The sequence below is a fragment of the Tursiops truncatus genome, unplaced genomic scaffold, assembly GCF_011762595.2.
Source record: "Tursiops truncatus isolate mTurTru1 unplaced genomic scaffold, mTurTru1.mat.Y mat_scaffold_129_arrow_ctg1, whole genome shotgun sequence".
Classification (NCBI taxonomy): domain Eukaryota; kingdom Metazoa; phylum Chordata; class Mammalia; order Artiodactyla; family Delphinidae; genus Tursiops; species Tursiops truncatus.
Window position 1 is genome coordinate 65,015 of NW_022983179.1, and position 19,980 is coordinate 84,994.

The 19,980-nt window shown below is 60.6% G+C and overlaps 2 protein-coding genes across 2 annotated transcripts; one reads left to right on the top strand and one right to left on the bottom strand.

Moving 5' to 3' along the window:
- Window positions 1-5,120: 5,120 nt before the first annotated feature.
- On the bottom strand, window positions 5,121-5,894 carry LOC117310689 (melanoma-associated antigen 8-like). Its single transcript, XM_033850386.1, has one exon. It carries the CDS (start codon window positions 5,892-5,894, stop codon window positions 5,121-5,123), a length of 774 nt encoding a protein of 257 aa, XP_033706277.1.
- A 3,470-nt stretch (window positions 5,895-9,364) lies between these two features.
- Window positions 9,365-15,435, top strand: LOC117310694 (paraneoplastic antigen Ma6E-like). Its single transcript, XM_033850390.2, has 2 exons — window positions 9,365-9,548; window positions 11,890-15,435. The coding sequence occupies exon 2, from the start codon at window positions 11,961-11,963 to the stop codon at window positions 14,448-14,450; it is 2,490 nt and encodes an 829-aa protein (XP_033706281.2). The 5' UTR covers window positions 9,365-9,548; window positions 11,890-11,960; the 3' UTR covers window positions 14,451-15,435.
- Window positions 15,436-19,980: the final 4,545 nt, after the last annotated feature.

The following is a 19,980-nucleotide window of genomic DNA, read 5'->3' on the forward strand; positions in this document are numbered from 1 at the left end:
CCCTGTCCATCCCTCTCTCTCCCTCCCTCCCTCCTTTCCTCCCTTTGTCTCTGCCCCTTTCTCTCCCTCCCTCCCTCTTTCTCTTTCTCTCCCTCCCTCCCTCTCTCTCCCTTTCACTCTCTCCCTCCCTCCACCTCTCTCCCTCCTCCCTCCCTCCTTCCCTCCCTTTGTCTCTCCCCCTTTCCCTCCCTCCCTCCCTCTTTCTCTCTTGCTCTCTCTCTCTCTCTCTCTCCCTCCCTCCCTCTTTCTCTCTCTCCCTCCCTCCCTCTCTCTCCCTTTCACTCTCTCCCTCCCTCCACCTCTCTCCTACCCTCCCTCCTTCCCTCCCTTTGTCTCTCCCCCTTTCCCTCCCTCCCTCCCTCTTTCTCTCTCGCTCTCCCTCCCTCCCTCCCTCCCCCCCCCCCCAACCTGTTCAGAGAAGCAGCCAAGTGAGGGACCAAGAGAAAACCAGCTGTCTGCGAGCCAGGAAGAGACGCCTTCCCTCACCTGAGACTGCACTTTCCAGCCAGTTGACGTTGGACTTCTAGCCACCAGGACTGGCACCCAGTACATTTCTGTAGTTTTAGCCACCTCCTCTGTGGGACTTGGCTATGGCAGCTCTAAGCAGACTAACACAGCCTGCTTTCATTATGGGTACAGCGACCAGACAGCACTGCAGTACGGGAATCACAGATTTGAACAGCACTGTACAAAGACTAGGTCTCATGACATGTGTAGACTATTTGCCCCAAGAAGAGAATAGACACGTGCTCGTCAAGCGTACCTAGAACGTTCTCCAGGGTACTCCACGCGTCAGGCCACACAGCATCCCTCAGTAAACTTAAGGGGATACAAACAAAAGGGCTGAAATCATACAAAGTATGTCCTCTGGCCAAAATAGAGTGAAATTAGACCTCAATAACAGAAGGAAATGTGGGAAATCTGCAAAGAGAGGGAAATTGAGCCGTGCGTCCCCAAATAACCGCATTAGTCTGGGACGATGCCAAATCCCACAGCACAGGATGAGGGGCTGAAACAGCAGACACAGATTCTCACGGTGGTTCCGACCAGGAGGCCGAGAGGGAGGGTCCAGCAGGGGTGGCTTGTACTGCGGCCGGTCTCCTTGGTTGCAGGTGGCCGTGCTCTTACCGCCCCTCACGTGGTCACCCTCTGTGCACGCACCCCCAGCCCCTGCCTTCTCTCCTTGCGTGTGCTGATCCGCTCTTCCCTCAAGGGCACCAGCCATCTTGGATTAGACCTCATCCTAATGGCCTCATTTCAACCTAAGAACCACTAACTCCAGCCACAGTGACATTCTGAGGTTCTAGGGGATTGGGGCTTCAACATGCAAATTTTGGGGGGACGCAGTTCAGTCCATAACAATAGCCCAGGGAACGTACAAGACATCACAAGGGAAACTAGAAAATACTTTGAAATGAAGAAAACACATACCAAAGGCCCCAGGACTTATGGCACGCGGCCAAAGAGGCACTTGGGACCTAAAGCTGCAAACACCCGTGTTCCAATGGAGGCGACACCTCAGATCAACCGCCTCATCTTGAACGGGGACAAGCGAGAAGACGAGGAAGGCGAGCCCAAGCATTCTGACAACAAATGTTCACGAGGAAAGAAAAACTGCGCTAACCCACGTACGCGGGGATCCCAAGACGTGCACTGGTCGGGAATCCTCACAACATGGGGGAGGGCGCATCCTTCTTACACACTCAGTAACAAGAGCTACAGCCACCGACCACTTCATTTGGCCCAGGCTTTTTACAAGCAGGTCACATCATGGGGAAACCCACACCAATGCTTTTGCCTGGTACTGTTAGGAGGCCCATTTTACAGATGGAGAAATCGAGGCGTAGGGAGTCTCCATGATTTGATCAGCTTGTCACTAGAAGGACTCTTATTCGAGCTAAGCATCATATGCGTGCAAAGACCCATCCCCGCACTGGCCTGACCTGTCTCCCCAACAGTCAAGGGGGATTCAGCTGTCCTCCACGGGGTCCTACTACCTGACGCCTCAGGCCACATAATGGAGAAAACACAGGGAAGCTGGGCATTAGTGCCCATGAGAGCCTGACACTGGATTCTGCCCACGTGGCCTCCCCAGCCCCATCAGGTCACCATCTCTCGTGAAATGGACACGAGGGCCAGGGAGGAGGGTGAGGGTCTAGGACTGAGGGCGTGAGGATGGAGAAGGGTCCCGGACGTGGGGGTCCGAGGCACGGCCCTCTGAAGGCGGCTCCTATGCCCAGGCTTGGGCCCTGCTCTCTCCTTCCACTGCCCACTCTGCTCCCTTCTGTCCCAGCGGCGTGGTGGCCCCACGTTCTCCTGCAGGCTCACTTCCCCGGGCACACTGGCTGTCAGGCAGGCGGCAAGCTTGCATTCAAAGCACGGGGACCGCCGGGCTGGAGGGCTCTCTGCATCCCCACGGGGCGTGAGTGTCTGTGCCCTTCAGGGCCCTGCGGATGCCCCTCCTCCTGGATGCTTGCTCACACGTGGCTTTACACCCTGCTGCTGTCTTGTGAATGTCACTTGGCTTCACACCCTGCATCCCGCCACCAACCCAGCCCTATCCCTGTGCCCAGCCCCAGCTCAGGGACCACGGACAGGCACAGGCCCGGGCCCCGCACTTGCTCACAAAGGCCCCTAAAGCAGCAGCCGGCGATATTTGCCACAGAGGAGGGTAGGCGAGAGCCAGGCAGGAGGTCAGCCCTTTGCCAAGGAGGCTGGAGCTCAGAGCAGACGTTAGCTGGGGCTGGGGAATGGGGGCTTCTCGGGAAACAGGGCCACGGCTGAGACAACTCACACCAGCCCCTCAGGGGGCAGGCTCAGCGCACGTAGAGAACGTCAGAGCTTCCCGCTGATGGGCAGCAGCTCCCGTGTGCCCTGCGCCGCCCTGGTCAGGACTGGCTGTGTGCCGGGGTGATGTGTGCTCGTCCAGAGTCTACTGGGGAGGGCGCTGCTGCCCCCCTGAAAAGTGTCTCCCTGAATGTCCCTGGGGCGCTCTTGGCGTGTCCCGGCCGCTGCTGCGCCGCCTGCCACGGCCGTCCCTGGGCTAGCACTGCCCCCCATCAGTCAGTTCACTGCACGAACGGGCACTAGGAATCCCTGCTTTCCCCCGGGAGTGCTTACCATTTGTGATGACAAAATCCCCTTCTTTTCCGGCAGGAGTGTCTGAGCAGGTTCCATTGGCCCTGAAATTCTCCACCTTTTCCAAGTGCCCACCTGCTATATGGCAGGTGCTTCAAATCCAGGATCCCACGTAATGTTCACGTTGTCGTACGGCGCTCAGCAGGGAGGGCTGCCTCTTTAGCCCCCGGCGCCGTCTGCACCTCCCACTGCAGTGACCTCCCAATCCCATTAGGCCCAGGAGTTGCCCCTTCCTTTCGATGCCAGGTCACAGCCCAAACCTGTGGGTCTCTGATGCCGACATATTTCTGCACCTGCCTGAACGCGGGGACACTGGCGGACGTTGCTTCTTAGTGGCTAGGACTTATTTCTAGTATTATTCTGATCCCAGACTCTGTCCTTCTCCCCTCTGGAAATTGCTTTCTTTTCATGACATCTCAGAGAATTTGCAGCTCCATAGGAAACGGAATAGAAAACCAGTCAAAATTGCTGTTCTGTGTGTTTTACTCCTGGAGGATTTATTATTCAATTTGGATGTGTGTGTGTGTGTGTGTGTGTGTGTGTGTGTGTGTGTGTGTGTGTCTGTCGGCATGGAGGGAAGGGTGGTGATTTCCCCAGCTGGGTGCAGCTCACGCGAAGCTCCCAGGATTCCAGTCACACGGCGACTCCTTTCCACTTCGGCAGCCTCTCTTCTTTCAAACCCCCTATTTTCATTCATTTCATCCCACTGAAATCTAGACCTTGCTCACAAGTGGCCAAAGGAAACTCCAGGTGACTAAAATGGTCGTTTCCATACAGTTGGTAATTGGCTCTCCCAGGGCAGGGAGAGGAGGGCCAGCCCCGGGAATACCGAGCAGGGCTTCAAAGAGCAAGACCCTCATTTCTCTGGAAATCCTTGCAGATGGCGGCTATGAAACACCTACCTCTTCACTGTGGCCCACTGCAATGCAACAAGAGCCAGCACCCCTTCCTTCCTGCCCCAGGGCGAGACTTCTCTCGGCTTTATCCACGACCCGGAAGGACATCTCACAGCAATGTCCCATTTCAGACTTTCCCCTGCAACCCAAGACACACCCTCTGCATGTCTGGCTGCTGCCACCACCCAGCTTCATCACCATCACCTCCCACAGAAGGAACCCCCACTTCCCAAAGGCCCGAAGTGCCCTGGCTCGGGGCACTTAACACTCCAGGGCTCGCTCCTGGAGCCCCACCGCCTCGTCCCATGTTGTCTTATTCTGTGGGACTTAGGGGACGTCTCACCACCTTCCTCATGTGACAGTGGCTCCTAGACCATCACTCTAGGTGTGGGTGTGTCCTGCTTTTCCTAGCGTTCCCGCTACTAACACAGGCCCTTCCGGAGAGCAGAGGCTCCGTGGAGGTCTGCGGAATAAACAAGCCAGTGGGCAGGGGGCTTATTGACGCAGATGAACCTTCTCCTACTTTCTTAAAATACCCGCGCAAATCCAACTCAACAGGGATAGTTCGTTTTATTTACAGAATGACAGACAAGACAGGGAAGCAAGAATTGGAACAACAATGACTCTTATTTTTCTATTTCTTCTCCCATCTATAGCACTGCTAAGTACTTCCACCTTTCCAGAGCAGTTCTGATTCCAATTCCCTGTTATCTTGTATACGGTCACAAAACGAACTGGGAGATTTCCCAACCTCTCTTACAAAACAGCAAAACTCTTGTTCTTGAACTGAATTAGTGCAAATACCTGTGGGATTAACGTCATACACAAAGTTAGACACTGAAGCTTGTTTAGTCTTCTATTCAAAGAACCAACATTTGAAAAATTCCTAAAGAAAACAGACATGGAAGTCCATGTCAACATACACAACAGGAACCCAAAATGCTGCACACCGGCTTCCCCCAACTCGCCCGGCTCTCACTGCTTAGAAGGCTGACCGCTCCCTCTTCAAACTCAGAGTGAAGGAGCAGCCCCCCTTCCTGCCCCACGGGAGAAGCTGCTGGACGTGGGACTGGCTGCTGCACTGGCTCAGGCTCCCTCTTCCTCATCGCTCACACTCCCTGCAGACACGGATGGGAAGAACCTGGGAGCCATGCTATTGATCCTGAGCAGATGCTGCAGGACCTGACACTCGCTGGCCTCCGCGTAGGCCCGGGGACCCCACAGGAACTCGTAGCGGGCAGGGTCGCTGTGGGGCACCTGCCGGTACTTCAGGTAGCCCGTCTGCACCCACACTTCGGTGAGCAGCTCCCTCCCGCCACAAAACCCCAGGGTGCCTAGCTTTCCCCACACCTCCTCCTCAGGGACGCGGTCACCAAACAGGGTGACCATGGTCAGGACCAGCAGAGGGAGGCTGGCCTCGGGCGTGCGCTGCCAGTCGCTCAGCACTGCATCCCAGGTGAGGCCCAGGGTGGGGACCAGGACGTAGGTGCGCTCGCGGGGGTCCACCTCCTTCACGTCCAAGCCAAACGCCAGCAGCAGGCACTCGCAAGCATGGCTGTAGACCACGGGGAAGTGGTCCCGATGCTCCCGGACGACCGTACTCAGCATCTCCGCCTCGGAGGTCGGCTCCCCGGTACGAAACTTGACGAGCAGGAACCCCACCAGGTCAGCCATCAGCGCAACAAGTGCCTCGCGGGACAAGGGCTCGGCATAGGCGGAGAAGGAGGGGGCGCCAGGGGAGGCGGAGGACGAGGGGGATGCGGCCTCCTCCCCCGCAGCCCCCAGCAGCGGCGCCTCCACAGGACCCTGGGCCGGGACTGGGGCCTCAAGGTCGGCCTCAGGCTGGCGGAGCTCACTCATCTCGACCGGAGGCCTGATCACTGGGGTCGGGCCGCCCACGGGAGTGTGGGCAGGGGACCTCGTACCTGGGGAAGAGAGGGGATGTGAGCGGCCTCGGCGGAGAAAGGCACCCTGGGCAGCCCTGACAAAGGCCACTTACAGGTCTCGTCTCAAGGGCTGCCCTCGGGCCTCACAGGGGCGCTCCTCCCGGGTGGCCTGTCCCCTGCCAACCTGAAGAAGGAAGTGAGGGGGCTCCTCAGGGTGCAGCCAGCACGGCCCCAGGTTCTGGGGCTGACAGGGCGGTGGGGTGACTTGGGTGTTGTGGGGTCCCCTCTGTTCTGGGAGGGGGAGCCCCTGGGTACACACTCAGGGCACGCACCTCCCCTTGGCTCCTGGCGCTGCCTGGGCCTCCTCTGCTCTGTGCCCTGAGGACACGGTCCTCAGACCTGGGCCTTCGCCTCCCGGTTCCTGGAGCCCCTGTAAGAGGAATGGAGGGCGCACCGCTTGTGTACACTGTGGCACAGCTCTGGGCCTCGGTGCTGGTAGGAGGATTGGGCCGGACTCTGTGAGGTCCCCCCAGTGCTGAGTTCTGGGGTGGGTGGTCCCCTCGGGGTCGCTCGTCGTGCTCACTGTTCCCCTTAAGGGCCTGGACCCTCCCCTTTGCAGGCCGGAGGGGAAACTCAGAACAGGACCCCGAATCTGAACAGAAAGCAGTGAGGGGGCCCCACAGGTGGCCGCACCTGCCCAGGGCCTCCCGAGGGTCCTAGGATGGGGAGATGCTGGGTCCTCACCTCCTCCTCACATCCTGCCTGGCCTCCCAGCGCTGACCACAGGGGCAGGTTTCTGTTGAGGCCCCTGTTCCAGGGCTGGGGGTCTGCTCAGTCCTCCCTCGGGGTCCTGGGAGTCCACCTTCTGTGGACCTGAAGGCTCACCCCTCACACCAAACACCTGACCTCCTGAGGACCCCGACCCAGAGGTCAGGAAACATCTCATCTGCTGACCGTGCTCTGGCGCCTCCAAGGCCCCCGTGGAAGGGCAAAGGATCCCTCCCTGTGTCGGGGTCTAACGTCCTCAGTCCTTCCTTCCTCGCGTGCAGGCTGGACTCTGGGCAGGACCTGGGATTGTCCCGTCTGCCAGTGTGAGTCCCTGCTCCTTATACCAGGTCTCCAGTCTCTCCGAGACCCTGACGTCAGGACGTCAGGACAGGCCTACCGTGCTCATCCCACCCCGGGGCCTCCCACGGCCACCTGCAAGGGCGGTGACCTGGTGGGTCCCTTTTGTCCTCCCTCAGGGTCCCCTCAGTCCTGCCTAAGGGCCCTAACCTTAGTCCGCCAGGGACCTGACATTTTACCCTCTGCCCTCATGAGACCCCGCCCCTTATCCCAGGTCCCCAGCTTCTCTGACACCCGGATGTCAGGAAGTGCTGCACGTGACGGCCTTCCAGGGCCAACTGAGTTCTGGGCTGCAGGCTGCCCTCAGTGCTCCCTCAGGGCCCTCACCTTGACTCCACACAGAACCTGGGATTCTCCGCAGTGCCCACCAGACACCCCGCCCCTTATACCCCCTCTGCAGCCTCTCTGATACCCCGCCCCGTGCTCCCCTCTCCAGGGGGTCTCAGACTCGGATGTCAGGAAGTGCTGCACTTGTTCATCCCGCCCTATGGTCTCCAAGGGCCAACTCTGTTCTGGGATCCAGGCTCCCCTCAGTCCACCCTCACTGCGCTCACCTTAACTCAAAGCAGGACCTGGGATTCTCTCCCGTGCGCACAAGACACCCCGACCCTTATACTGCCTCCCCAGCTTCTCTGAGACCCCGCCCCATACTGCCCTCCCCAGCGTCTCTGAGACCCGGATGTCAGGAAGTGCTGCACGTGCTCATTCCGCCCTATGGCCTCCCAGGGCCAACTGTGTTCTGGGGTCCAGGCTCCCCTCAGTCCTCCCTCAGGGCCCTCACCTTGACTCCACGGAGAACCTGGGATTCTCTCCCGTGCCCACGAGACACCCCGACCCTTATACTGCCTCCCCAGCCTCTCTGAGACCCCGCCCCGTGCTCCCCCTCCTCAGCGTCTCTGAGACCCGGATGTCAGGAAGTGCTGCACTTGTTCATCCCGCCCTATGGCCTCCCAGGGCCAACTCTGTTCTGGGGTTCAGGCTCCCCTCAGTCCACCCTCACTGCGCTCACCTTAACTCAAAGCAGGACCTGGGATTCTCTCCCGTGCCCACCAGACACCCCGACCCTTATACTGCCTCCCCAGCCTCTCTGAGACCCCGCCCCGTGCTCCCCCTCCTCAGCGTCTCTGAGACCCGGATGTCAGGAAGTGCTGGACGTGCTCATTCCGCCCTATGGCCTCCCAGGGCCAGCTCTGTTCTGGGGTCCAGGCTCCCCTCAGTCCTCCCTCAGGGCCCTCACCTTGACTCCACGGAGGACCTGGGATTCTCTCCCGTGCCCACCAGACACCCCGACCCTTATACCCCCTCCCTAGCCTCTCTGAGACCCCGCCCCGTACTCCCCTCCCCAGCGTCTCTGAGACCCGGATGTCAGGAAGTGCTGCACGTGCTCATCCCGCCGTTTGGCCTCCCAGGTCCCACTCTGTCCTGGGGTCCAGGCTCCCCTCAGTCCTCCCTCAGGCCCTGGGAAGTGATTAGCCCGTGAGGGGGGAGCCCTCATGAATGAGATTACCTCCCTTATAAAAGAGGCCCCAGACGGCTGCCTCATCCTCTTGTGCCATGTGAGAAGATGGCTAGTTGATACAGCTAGACAAGAAACCAGTCCATATAAAGAAGAGCTTTATTACTATTATTTATTACTCAGCCGTACAAAGGAACGAAATTGGGTCATTTGTAGAGATGTGGATGGATCTAGAGACTGTCATACAGAGTGAAGGAAGTCAGAAAGAGAGAAACAAATATCGTGTATTAATGCACATATGTGGAACCTAGATAAATGGTACAGATGAACCGGCTTGCAGGGCAGAAATAGAGACACAGACGTAGAGCACAAACATATGGGCACCAAGGTGAGAAAATGGTGGGGGCGGGCGGGGGGGGTGATGAATTGGGAGATTGGGATTGACATATGTATGCTAATAGGTATAAAATGGGTAACTCATAAGAACCTGCTGTATAAAAAAATACATAAAATAAAATTCAAAAGTTAAAACAAACCAAAGAAATAAGAATAGGTTTATGACATTATCAATCACAGTAGAAAACCACCTGTAAAGACAAATGGACGTACTTGCCACAACGGGCTCTGCATCGCCAAGTTCGCTCCCCCAACTCCGCAGCCTCGCAGGAGGCCTTCCTATTGGTGGAAGGCCAATGGGCGTGTCTTTCGCTTCCGGAGGCGCCAAGCCTTGGGACCTCAGGCCCTCAGTGCGCATGGCTACTGCTGCTTCCGTAGCAGAGCGCCTCCTCACGTGCTCTTCTGATCCAACCAGTTTCTCGGTAAAGAGACGTCTAGAACTTTCTCCCTCATCCTCCTGGGGCTTCCGGGAGCACCCGGAAGCCCACGTGGCGTTCGCACAGAGTGCCTGGGACAGTCGGCGGCACAGTTCCTGGCTGCTCTGCTGAGACGAGCTCTTCAGCCCCTCGTGAGCGGGACTCCGGAGCCATCCACAGAGTCAGAGCGAGTCAGGAGACAGGCGGGGGCTCTGCCGGGGGCTGGACTCCGCAGGTACCGGGGGCCCTGGGAAGGAGTGGAGGTCGGGGGAGGGCTACGGGCTGCTCGGTTGGGAGTGGGGGAGCGGCGGCGGAGGGTAGCGGGCTGAAGGGGGGCTGAGGGAAGGGTCCCCCAGTGAGCGGGTCAGAGGGGAGGACCGCTGGCTTCCGGGGTGGCTGGTGGGGGGCGTTCTGGAGTCGGGGTGCAGAGGGTGGGGCTAATGGCTAAGCGTGGGGAGGGGGCCTGAGTGGAGGGCTTCCTGCTGGTCGGGTGGGGCTGGCCTTGGGGGCCAGAGGAGAGGACGACTGGCTGCGGGGGTGGGGAGGACGGGACGGGACGGGACGGGACGGGACGGGCGGGCCCCACCCCCGGGGCCGAGACGGGAGGGGAGGGCTAGCGGCTGCTGCGTGTGGCGGGAGGAAGGGGGAGCTACTCCTGGCTGAGGCGGGGGTCGATGGGGAGGACTCCCGGGCGCGGGTGCGGTAGGCGTTAGGGGAGCTCCCGCCGGGGCGGGGCGTGGGGTGGGGGGGGAGGACGCTCGTGGCAGTTAGGGGGCTCCGGCTCCCGGGTGGGCGGGGGCAAGACGGGTGGGCTCTGCATCTGGGGTACGAGAAGCGAGAGACCCTGGCGCTGAGTGTGCTCCGGGGAGGACTCCCCGGTGTGGGGAGGTGAGAGAGGCAGTCTGACCTCTACGCATGGCGGGGCGCCCGGCTTCCAGGGCCCAGAGCGGAGCGCCACCAGCTGGTGGGTGGGGGAGGGTGTATGGAGGGGATGCAGTGCGAGGGGTCGGGGAGGAGCCGCCTGGCCACGGGGGGGGGGGGGGGGGGGGCGTAAGTGAAGCTGAGAGGGGGAGGCGCTGGGGCTGCTGTGATCTGGTGGAGGCTGTTGGCCATGGCAGATGGATTTGTGGGGGTCCAGGGAGGGGCTCTGGCCCACTGCATGAGGCATCGAGAGCTTCAGGTCGCCTCTGTCCGGGTGGCACAGGAATTGCAGAGGTGGGTGGGCAGGGCAAGGCCCTGGCCTCCACACAGAGTACACAGATTCTTTACGAGGGTGCTTTGCACATTCACCCGGACACGCCATACCAGAGTTGTAAAACAGTCTCCATAAATTTAGCAGTATTGCAAGTTTCCATGATAAGTTTTCTCATCACGGGGGAATTTTATTTGATGGTACTAATGATAATATATCTTCAAATATTGGGAAACCCATGGATCAAAGAGAAAAATCACAGAGGGACTTAGAAAATGTTTCCAAGTGAATACTAAAAAAGCACAACTTACCAAAATTAGTGGGAGGCAGCAAAAAGCGACAGGAGGAAACTGTATTCCTCTAAATGCTTCTGTTAGAAAAGAGTCAGGACATAAAATCAGTGAGCTAACAGTCCATTGAGAGATGCTAGAAGAAGAAGAGCAAAGGAAACATAAAATGAAGTAATAAGAGAGCTAAGAGAGGAAATCAGTGATAGAAAGCAAATTATGGACACGGTGAACGAAGCCATGCGCTTCTTTCAAAAGAGCAAGGAAACCGAGCAAGTCCTAGAACGATGAATCACGGAAACATAGAAAGAACGCTGATCCCCAATATGAGGAATGAAAGAGGGCCAACGTTACGGATCAGATGTACATTAACAAAGAGGATATAGGGGAATATTATGGGACATTATGGAAATGTTTATGCTAACAAATTGGAAGACTTGAAAAATTCCTTGGGAAAAAGGCAGCTTCCTAAAACTGAGGGCAGAAATGTAGAAAAGGTGACGAGCCTTCTATCTGTCTTTTTAAAAAAATTATTTTATTTTACTTTATTATTGTTTCTTGAGTCGTACGCAACAAGTGCTCTTTTGTTATTATTTTTAAATTTTATTTTTACTTTTGGCTGCGTTGGGTCTTTGTTGCTGCGCGCGGGCTTTCTCTAGGTGCAGCGAGCGGGGGCTACTCTTCGTTGCGGTGCGCAGGCCTCTCATTACGGTGGCTTCTCTTGTTGCAGAGCACGGGCTCCAGGCATGTGGGCTTCAGAGGTTGTGTCACGTGGACTCAGTAGTTGTGGCTCGTGGGCTCTAGAGCGCTGGGGTCAGTGGTTGTGGCGTGTGGGGTTAGTTGCTCCGCGGCTTGTGGGATCTTCCCGGACCGGGGATCGAACCTGTGTCCCCTGCACTGGCAGGTGGATTCTTAACCACTGCGCCACCAGGGAAGTCCCTAGCCTTCTATCTTGTAAATAAATGTAATTTATAAAAAAAGTTTCCTAAAGTCAAACAAACCAAACAGGGCAGGGAGGTGCTCCAGGCTGCTGCTGTGAGGGGCACTAGGGTGGGCTGTGTGGCACAAACATGATTCTCTCCTCTTTGCACCCACAGGCCGATTCCCACACTTCAACAGCCTGTGCACACCTGTTTGATCGCTTCCCCCCACCCTCAGGTCCTCGAAGATGGCGATGGCTCTGGCGGTATTGCGGGACTGGTGCAGGTCGATGGGCGTGAACGCTCAGCGATCTCTGCTCATCCTGGGAATCCCAGATGACTGCAAAGACCAGGAATTCCAGGAGGCTGTGCAGGCTGCCCTGCGTTCCCTGGGCAGGTACCGAGTGCTGGGCAAGGTCTACAGAAAGGAGCTGGGGTCGAGTGTTGCCCTGGTCGAGTTTGCTGAGTGTTTAAATCGAAGCTTGCTCCCCCGCCAAATACCAGGCAAGGGAGGGCCCTGGACTGTGGTCTGCCTGCCCCAGGCCCCTGATGCTGATTCACAGGATAGACCCAGTTGCCCTGCGCAGCCCCAGGGACAAGCAGTGGTTGGCAGGGCGGGTGAGGCAGGAACTGCAGGTCACTCAGGAACTGCAGGGGAGGAGGAAGCTGCAGGGGAGGCGGGAGTCGCAGGTATGGAGGGAGACACAGGTGAGGAGGAAGCCTTAGGTGAGGAGGGAGCTGAAGGTGAGGAGGGAGCTGCAGGTGAGGAGGGAGCTGAAGGTGAGGCGGGAGCTTCAGGTGAGGAGGGAGCTGAAGGTGAGGAGGGAGGTGCAGGTGAGAAGGGAGCTGCAGGTGAGGAGGGAGCTGAAGGTGAGGAGGGAGCTGAAGGTGAGGAGGGAGGTGCAGGTGAGAAGGGAGCTGCAGGTGAGGAGGGAGATGAAGGTGAGGAGGGAGGTGCAGGTGAGAAGGGAGCTGCAGGCGAGGAGGGAGCTGAAGGTGAGGAGGGAGCTGCAGGTGAGGAGGGAGCCTCAGGTGAGGCAGGAGCCGCAGGTGAGGAGGGAGCCTCAGATGAGGCGGGAGCTGCAGGCGAGGAAGGAGCTGCAGGTGAGGCAGGAGTTGCAGGTGAGGCAGGAGCTGAGTCAGATGAGGAAGGAGCTGCAGGTGAAGCAGGAGGTGAAGGTGAAGCAGGAGCTGAGTCAGATGAGGAAGGAGCTGCAGGTGAGGAGGGAGATGAAGGTGAGGAGGGAGCTGAAGGTGAGGAGGGAGCTGCAGGTGAGGAGGGAGCTGCAGGTGAGGAAGGAGCTGCAGGTGCGGAAGGAGCTGAGGGTCAAGCAGGAGCTGAGGGTCAAGCAGGAGCTGAAGGTGAAGCAGGAGCTGAGTCAGATGAGGAAGGAGCTGCAGGTTACAGAAATGTTGCAGGCGTGGCAGGACTTCTGAGTATGGCAGGACCCACGGGCGGGGCAACGGCTGCGCCTGAGGAAGCAGTTGTGACAGCGGCAGGCGCCATGGGTGAGGCAGGGCCCGGGACCCAGCAGTGGAGGCAGGCCTCGCAGCCCGTGCTGGACAGCATGGGCTACCAGGAGCTGGGAACCTTCTCTGGGATGGAAGAGCCGGGCCACGGGGAAGGGTCCTCTGAGAGCTGGCTGGAGCAGGCCAGCCACACGCTGCACCTGTGGCGCCACGTGTCTGAGAGGGAGAGGAGGAGGAGGCTGGTGGAGAGCTTGCGCGGCCCCGCGCTGGACCTCCTGCGCGGCCTCCTGGCGGAAGATCCCGAGCTGGCTGCCCAGGACTGCCTGGCCGCGCTGGTGCAGGTGTTTGGGAACAAGGACCCCCGGGGGAGTGCTCGGCTGAAGTTCGTGACCTGTGCCCAGCAGCCCCAGGAGACTCTCTCTGCGTACGTGATGCGCCTGGAAGGCCTGCTGCAGTCGGCCCTGGAGAAGGGGGCCATCCACCCGGCCATGGCGGACCAGGCGCGCGCCCGGCAGGTGCTGACGCGGGCCCGGCTGAACGACACGCTCCGGGACACGCTGAGGAGGCGGCGGCTGATGAGGAGGCCTCCCGGCTTTGCGGGGATGCTGCGGCTCATCCAGAAGACCGAGGCCTGGGACGCCGACCCGGCTAGCAGGGAGCACTTCCCAGGGCAGGAAGAGGCCCGTGTGGACGTTGCAGTCCTGGCAGCAGCCGCCCAGGCCGCCCCGGCCCATGAGGCCATCACCGCAGGCACCACTGCACATGGCACCAAGGCCTCCCCGGCCGGTGAAGATAGCACCGCCCAGGCCGCCCGTTCCAAGGAAGGGAGCGCCGAGGACCACCCGGCACGTGAGGAGGCCAGTGCGGCAGTTGCCGGCACTGCCAAGGCTGGCGAGGCGGCCCCTGAAGACCATGGTGCCGCCAGGGCAGCCCCTGAAGACCATGGTGCCGCCAGGGCAGCCCCTGGCCCTGGGGAGACCAGCAAGGCGTCCACGGCCGCTCAGGAAGATGGAAGTGCTGCCGCCCCTGCGGGCCTAGGTCAGGCAGGACCCTCAGATGCCCCCGGGGTCCCCATGCCTGGCCGGATGGGCAGTGCTTCCCCGGTGGCCCCAGGAGGTCCTGGCTGGGAGCCAGAGGGCCTCGCCCAGGCAGGAGGCCAGGAGGCCGAGGAGACCCCCGAGGAGGGGCTCAAGCCCATCCCAGAAGAGCCGGGAAATGAGGACGGGGCTGCAGAGATGAGCCCCCCGGGGTCCACCTCGGGCCAGTAGGCTCAGCAGGCCCCAGGGCCCCCACGCTTGGAGGCAGGGGGAGGCCAGGCCTGGCAGCCTACTGGCCCCATATTAGGGGCCACTCCAGGTGCCTGGGCCTCCCTCCTGAGAGGGGACCCCTATTCATCATCCCCTGGGGCAGGTTGCTCCCTGTACTGGCAAGCCCAAATGTGTCCCTGTAGGCCCCAGAGGGACCCAGGTGTCAAGGAACCCCCCAGCCCCCGCTCCCCTCCCCCCAACACACACACCCTAGCCATCGTCCCCCCGCAGAGCCCTGAGGTGCGCCACGTGCCAGCCAAGGCTCTGGTCTCTGTGGGCCAGTGTCGTGAGCTCAACGTGTGCTTTCTGGGCATAGATTCAGGCCCAGCGCTGCCTGTTGTTGTGGAAATGTGCATGTGTTCTCCTCTGAGCGGTTCCCCCAAGCCCTGCGCGGCGTGGAGACCCCGAGCCCAGTCCCAGGAGCCGGCGGGAAGGACGGGATGGACGAGGTCACAGCCAGCGCCCACCCCAGGACCTGGGAGCCCACCTGCGACCTTCGAAGGAAGACCTTGACCGGGGCTGCAGGAGGTCTGCGGGAGGCCCCCCAGGGCTTGTGTTCTGCTGGGCCACCCCGTTGTTCCTCGGGACTCCACGTCCCCGGCTCGGTGGCGTGCGCCCTGCTGTGGGACTGTCCTGTGCCCGCCATAGGGCAGGGCCAGGCCCCGGGCATGTGGGCCAGAAATGGAGGGTCTGCCCTGGGGGGAGCGGGCATGGCCGGCGCCCATCCTCCTGGCGAGAGGCCACCCGCGGGGCCTTCAGGAAGGGAGACTGTGGGGAGATGGAGGGCCGCCGGGTGGGGTGTAGCGGAGGCACCTTTTTGAGGACCCTGGGTGGGGCCGGGACCCGTGAGCTCCGGTGGCCGTTAGAAGTTCCTCTGTGTGTTGTTATGCCCTCTGTTCAGTGGTTTCAGTCAATGTTTCTCTTTAATAAATTTCCCTGAACGTTTCATCTGAGTCTGGCCTCTGCTGTGGGCAATGGAGGGAAAGGGCTGCTGCGGGTGAGGGCGGGGGTCCAGAGTCCGATTCCTGCTCAGCACCCATGGGACACCTCTCCGGGGAGAGGGTAAGGTAGGCACTTTGCAGACCCAGACATCGTGAGGGTTTTTCTTCCAGTTCATAGGTGAATTGTAAAGTTTTAGCGCCCTTGACCGTGGGCCGCGTCTCGGGCGATGCTCGTGCTTGAAATCATGGGTGCTGTGCACGGCCCGGAAGGCCAGGGGACACACAGGAGGACTTCTGACCTCGTGGGTCACACGTGGGTCCGTGCACGTCTGCCTGGCCCGGGGGCTCCGGGACCAGAAGGCCGTGGCCGGTTTGCACGAGCGCTCGGCCTGTGGCTCTGCACCCGTGCACGAGTGTCTTCGTGCCCCCTGCGATGACGGGCGTGAAGCAGGAGGCTGACATGCTGACGGGCCTGCCCTTTAGGATGTCACTTCCTGGCTGGGCTGTGCTGTCACCCCCGAGCAACCGGAGCACTTCTGTGAGGGGCTGAGCGGGAGTGTGAGCCCAGGGTGCTGCCGGCCGCGCTGCACTGTCCCGTTTACGTGGCGGAGGGGCACGCCGTGCTCCGCATGGCTGCGGACGAGAAGGGCCCCGCCGCGGGCAGGGCGCCCGGCTTCGGCGAGGCGCCTCTTCCTCCCGACACAGCGGCTCCGGCCCTCGGCTCAGGGACCTGCACCCCCCAGTCCCTCGCCCTGGACCAGCCCGTGCCCGCGGGGCACCCCGACCTCAGGCTGCTGCCTGGAGAAGCCGCTTTCCAGGATTTGACGGAAGAGCCTTTGTTGAAAAGGCCTCGCACCGCCTGCGAGGCCGTGTGGGAAGGCAGCCTGCTCTTCCACCCCTTTCCCAGGAAGCTGTGGACGAACGTCCACAGCAGTCGCTTTGCATCCATTGGGTGGAATGAAGACGGGACTTGCATAGGCGTCAACAGGCCGCTGTTTCAAAAGGAGGTTTTGGACAGGGGCGGCCTAGACAAGGTGTTCAAGACAGAACGTGTGGAGAGCTTCATCCGCCAGCTTAACCGCTATGGATTCAGCAAAGTGTACCAGGACATGCACACGTCCCTCTGCGTGACCAACCTGTCCACGAAGGAGCGGCCCGCCCACGTCCTGAGCGAGGTAAGGAGGGCGGGGGACGGCGGGGGAGGAGCCCTCTCCAGGGGCTGAGCCGCTGGGCCCGGGGGTGGGGGGCGGGTGCCATCCCCGGGGCCGCCTGGGACGGCGGCAGGCGTGTCGGGAGAGCTTCCTTTAAAGGTGGTACTTGGGCACCGGCGTGACGGCCGGAGCTGGAAGTGCCGCGCGCTGTGTTGGGACGTTGTTATGGGGGGACCCGAAACGTTCTCAGCACAAGGACGTCACTTCTCTCCCTCCTCCTTTTCCCTTTGGTGTGTCTGTGTGAGGTGATGCGTGTGAACTGGACCCCCTGTGGTGATCATTTCACAGCACACGCGGGCAAGGCGTCATCCTGTACTCCTGACACGTGGGCAGTGCTGCTCGTGCCTGACCCGCAGTCACAGCGGGGGACAAGAGGACACTGCTGCAACGCTGGCCCTTCCCGTCCTCCTGCTCGGGGACAGTGGCCCGCCGGGGGGAGGGGGGAGGTCTGTGTGCCCCCTTGACTCCCATAGCTCCAGAGCATCACTTGAGTGGGGGCGCAGGTCCTTTCCTGGGAAGCAGTCAGCGTCCCCGGTCTGGCCCCTGGAGGTGCTGGCCAGGGGGCGATTCGGACACTTCCTTAGAAAGCTACCGAACCTTGTTGCAGTCTCGTACCTGCAAACGCCAAGTCCCCTTTCGTGGGCCTTGTACTCGTCCTAAGGGGCCATTTTCAGTCATTTTCCAAGGGCGAAAGGTGATGGTGAGTGAGCGAGTCTCGGGGATGTCAAAGCTGGGGCACAGCGTCCTGCTGGGACCGGGTCCCGCTTTCTCCAAAGAGGCCCTGGGTCGGCTGGGGGAGGGCGCCCAGGGGCCCAGCCAGGCGGCTGCTGCTTGCGAGCAACTCTTTTGTGACTCGGGGTTTCCTTTTCTCTCTCAACTGCGACCTCAGTTACACTTCTACCACAGTCCCCTGTTTCAGAGAGACTGCCCGCACCTCCTGGTGAGGATGAAGCCCAGAGTACACACTAAACCAGCATCCGGGCAGGTGGACGGCGAGCCGGCAGCCCCGGGGCACCTCCCGGCGCTCAGTGCCGCGGAGCCGCAGGACGGCCTCCCACCGTCTCCTGAGCATATCCAGGGGACCCCGAGCTACCCGCAACTCGACCATGCCTCCGCCCTGGCCGGGACTGACTCTGTCGCTCCGGCCCCTCCTCGGACAGCAGCCGAGCCCCCCGCGCCGCATCCCAACGTGCAGGTTCTGGTCCCTCTAGTCCCTGTCCTGGCAGGGGTGGCCCAGCCAGCCGAGGTCCCCTGGCTCTGCTGCGCCTGGCCTCCCGCCCAGATGAGTCCTCCCTGGCCCGTGCCGGGCCTGGCCGCCGCACCCCCCCAAGTCCTCAGCCTTCCCCCCCCGCGCAGCTCCCGGGGGCCGCGCTGCTGCCTCTTGCGCACCCTGGATGCCTGAGGTGGCCGCCAGGCCTGCCGCCTCCCTGACCTTGATCCGTTGGCCGCTGAGCCACTTCTGCCATCGCTGCATGGGCTCCCGCTGTTTCCTGGAATACCCGACCCCTCCAGGCAGGCCCACAGAGGACCCTGACCAGGCAGACCCTGCAGACACACGGAGGTGGTAACGCGGCCAGAACCTTGCAGGGCAGTAAAGAGCACGGGGACATGAGAGCGATGTTCCACCCAACACGTGTTTGGCGCCTCCGTCCTGGGCGTGGCTGAGCAGTTGAGTCCCCTCAGCAGGAAACGATGACAGGTGACAGCCCACCCCCGGCCCAGTGCGGGCACCTAGCAGGTAGCCAGTGAAGCCCCTCAGACGATGTGCCTCCACTCACTAGAAAGACCCTTGAAGGGCTGGACAAGCACAAGGAAGGGCCTGGCATCCACGGGTTCATGGTTGCGAGGACACCGTTTCCAGCAGAGTCTCGATTTGACAGATGAGAAGAGCTCAGGCCTCTCCTGGTCAGAGGCCTGAAAAGAGCCCTTACTGTCCTGAGACGCACAGGTGTGGAGGTGACGGTCCCTGGCAGGGGCCTGCGGGTGTTCAGTTTGGGGGTGCTCTCTGGTGTCTGGACAGCAGGATTGAGGTTTGCTTTTCACTGTGGGTCCTGTGTCTGGAGACATTTTCCTGGTTCTCTTTTCCTTGCCTTTCGAGCTAAACACTTCAAGGGCGCCATGCTCCACCACCCTCTGGGCGCTGGGGTGTCACGCTTATACCGCGAGTCCTTGTGGTCAGCGCCCAGTGGTGTGTAGAGAGCACTGAAGGCCAGGGCGCACCCCCAGCTCACAGTTGCTGCCTCCACGTGTGGGGGATGGGCCGGGGGACCTGGCCAGGACTCTGTGGCTGTCACAGCGATAGGGCGACATCCCCTCCCAAACACTGCTAAGGAGGGGGCGGGGAGCGGGAATTGCCTGGAGTTCCAGGGGTTAGGACTCTATGCTTTCACTGCGGTGGCCCGGGTTCAATCCCTGGTCGGGGATCTAAGATCACCCAAGCCTTGTGGGGTGGCCAGAAACACAGAAAAGAAAAAAAACAGGTGGGTTGGGGGAGGAGGGGAAGTAGACCCAAGGTACCAGGAATGATCCAAGCACCAGCAGCCAGAGGAGCCCCGGGTCTGCCCGGGTGAGGGGTGGTCCCATCTGCCGCTCCCGTCTGTCACAATGCAACAGCTAGTGCACGTCAGGGGGGTCTCTTGGGCAGCCCAACAGCAGCGCCCCAAGTGAACGGTGCAAAAATGGACAGAGGGGACGGAAGAAACCGGTCTACAGTAGAAGTGGGAGACTTCGGTCCTCCCGTGATGGATTCAAATGGATCCCCCAGCTCCCACCCCAACCATTAAGTCCACCTGTTGCAGTGCTAATCCCAAGGCGCGTGTATTTGGAGATAGCGCCCTTGGGGAAGTCAGTAAGGTTAAATGAGGTCACAAGGGTGGGGCCCCAGTCCGACAAGAGCGGTGTCCTTTGGCAAAGAGGAAGAGACACCGAAGATCTCCCTCCCTCTCTCCCTCCCTCGCCCTCTCTTCCACCCTCCCACCCTCCCTCCCTCTCTCTCTCTCCCCCTACCTTTCTCCCCCTCTCTCTTTCCCTCCCTCGCCCCCCTCCCTTTCTCTCTCTCCCTCCCTCCGTCTCTCCCTTTCACTCTCTCCCTCCCTCCCCCTCTCTCCCTCCCTCCCTCTTTCTCTCTCTCTTTCTCCCTCCTCCCCTTCTATGGCCCTGTCCATCCCTCTCTCTCCCTCCCTCCCTCCTTTCCTCCCTTTGTCTCTGCCCCTTTCTCTCCCTCCCTCCCTCTTTCTCTTTCTCTCCCTCCCTCCCTCTCTCTCCCTTTCACTCTCTCCCTCCCTCCACCTCTCTCCCTCCTCCCTCCCTCCTTCCCTCCCTTTGTCTCTCCCCCTTTCC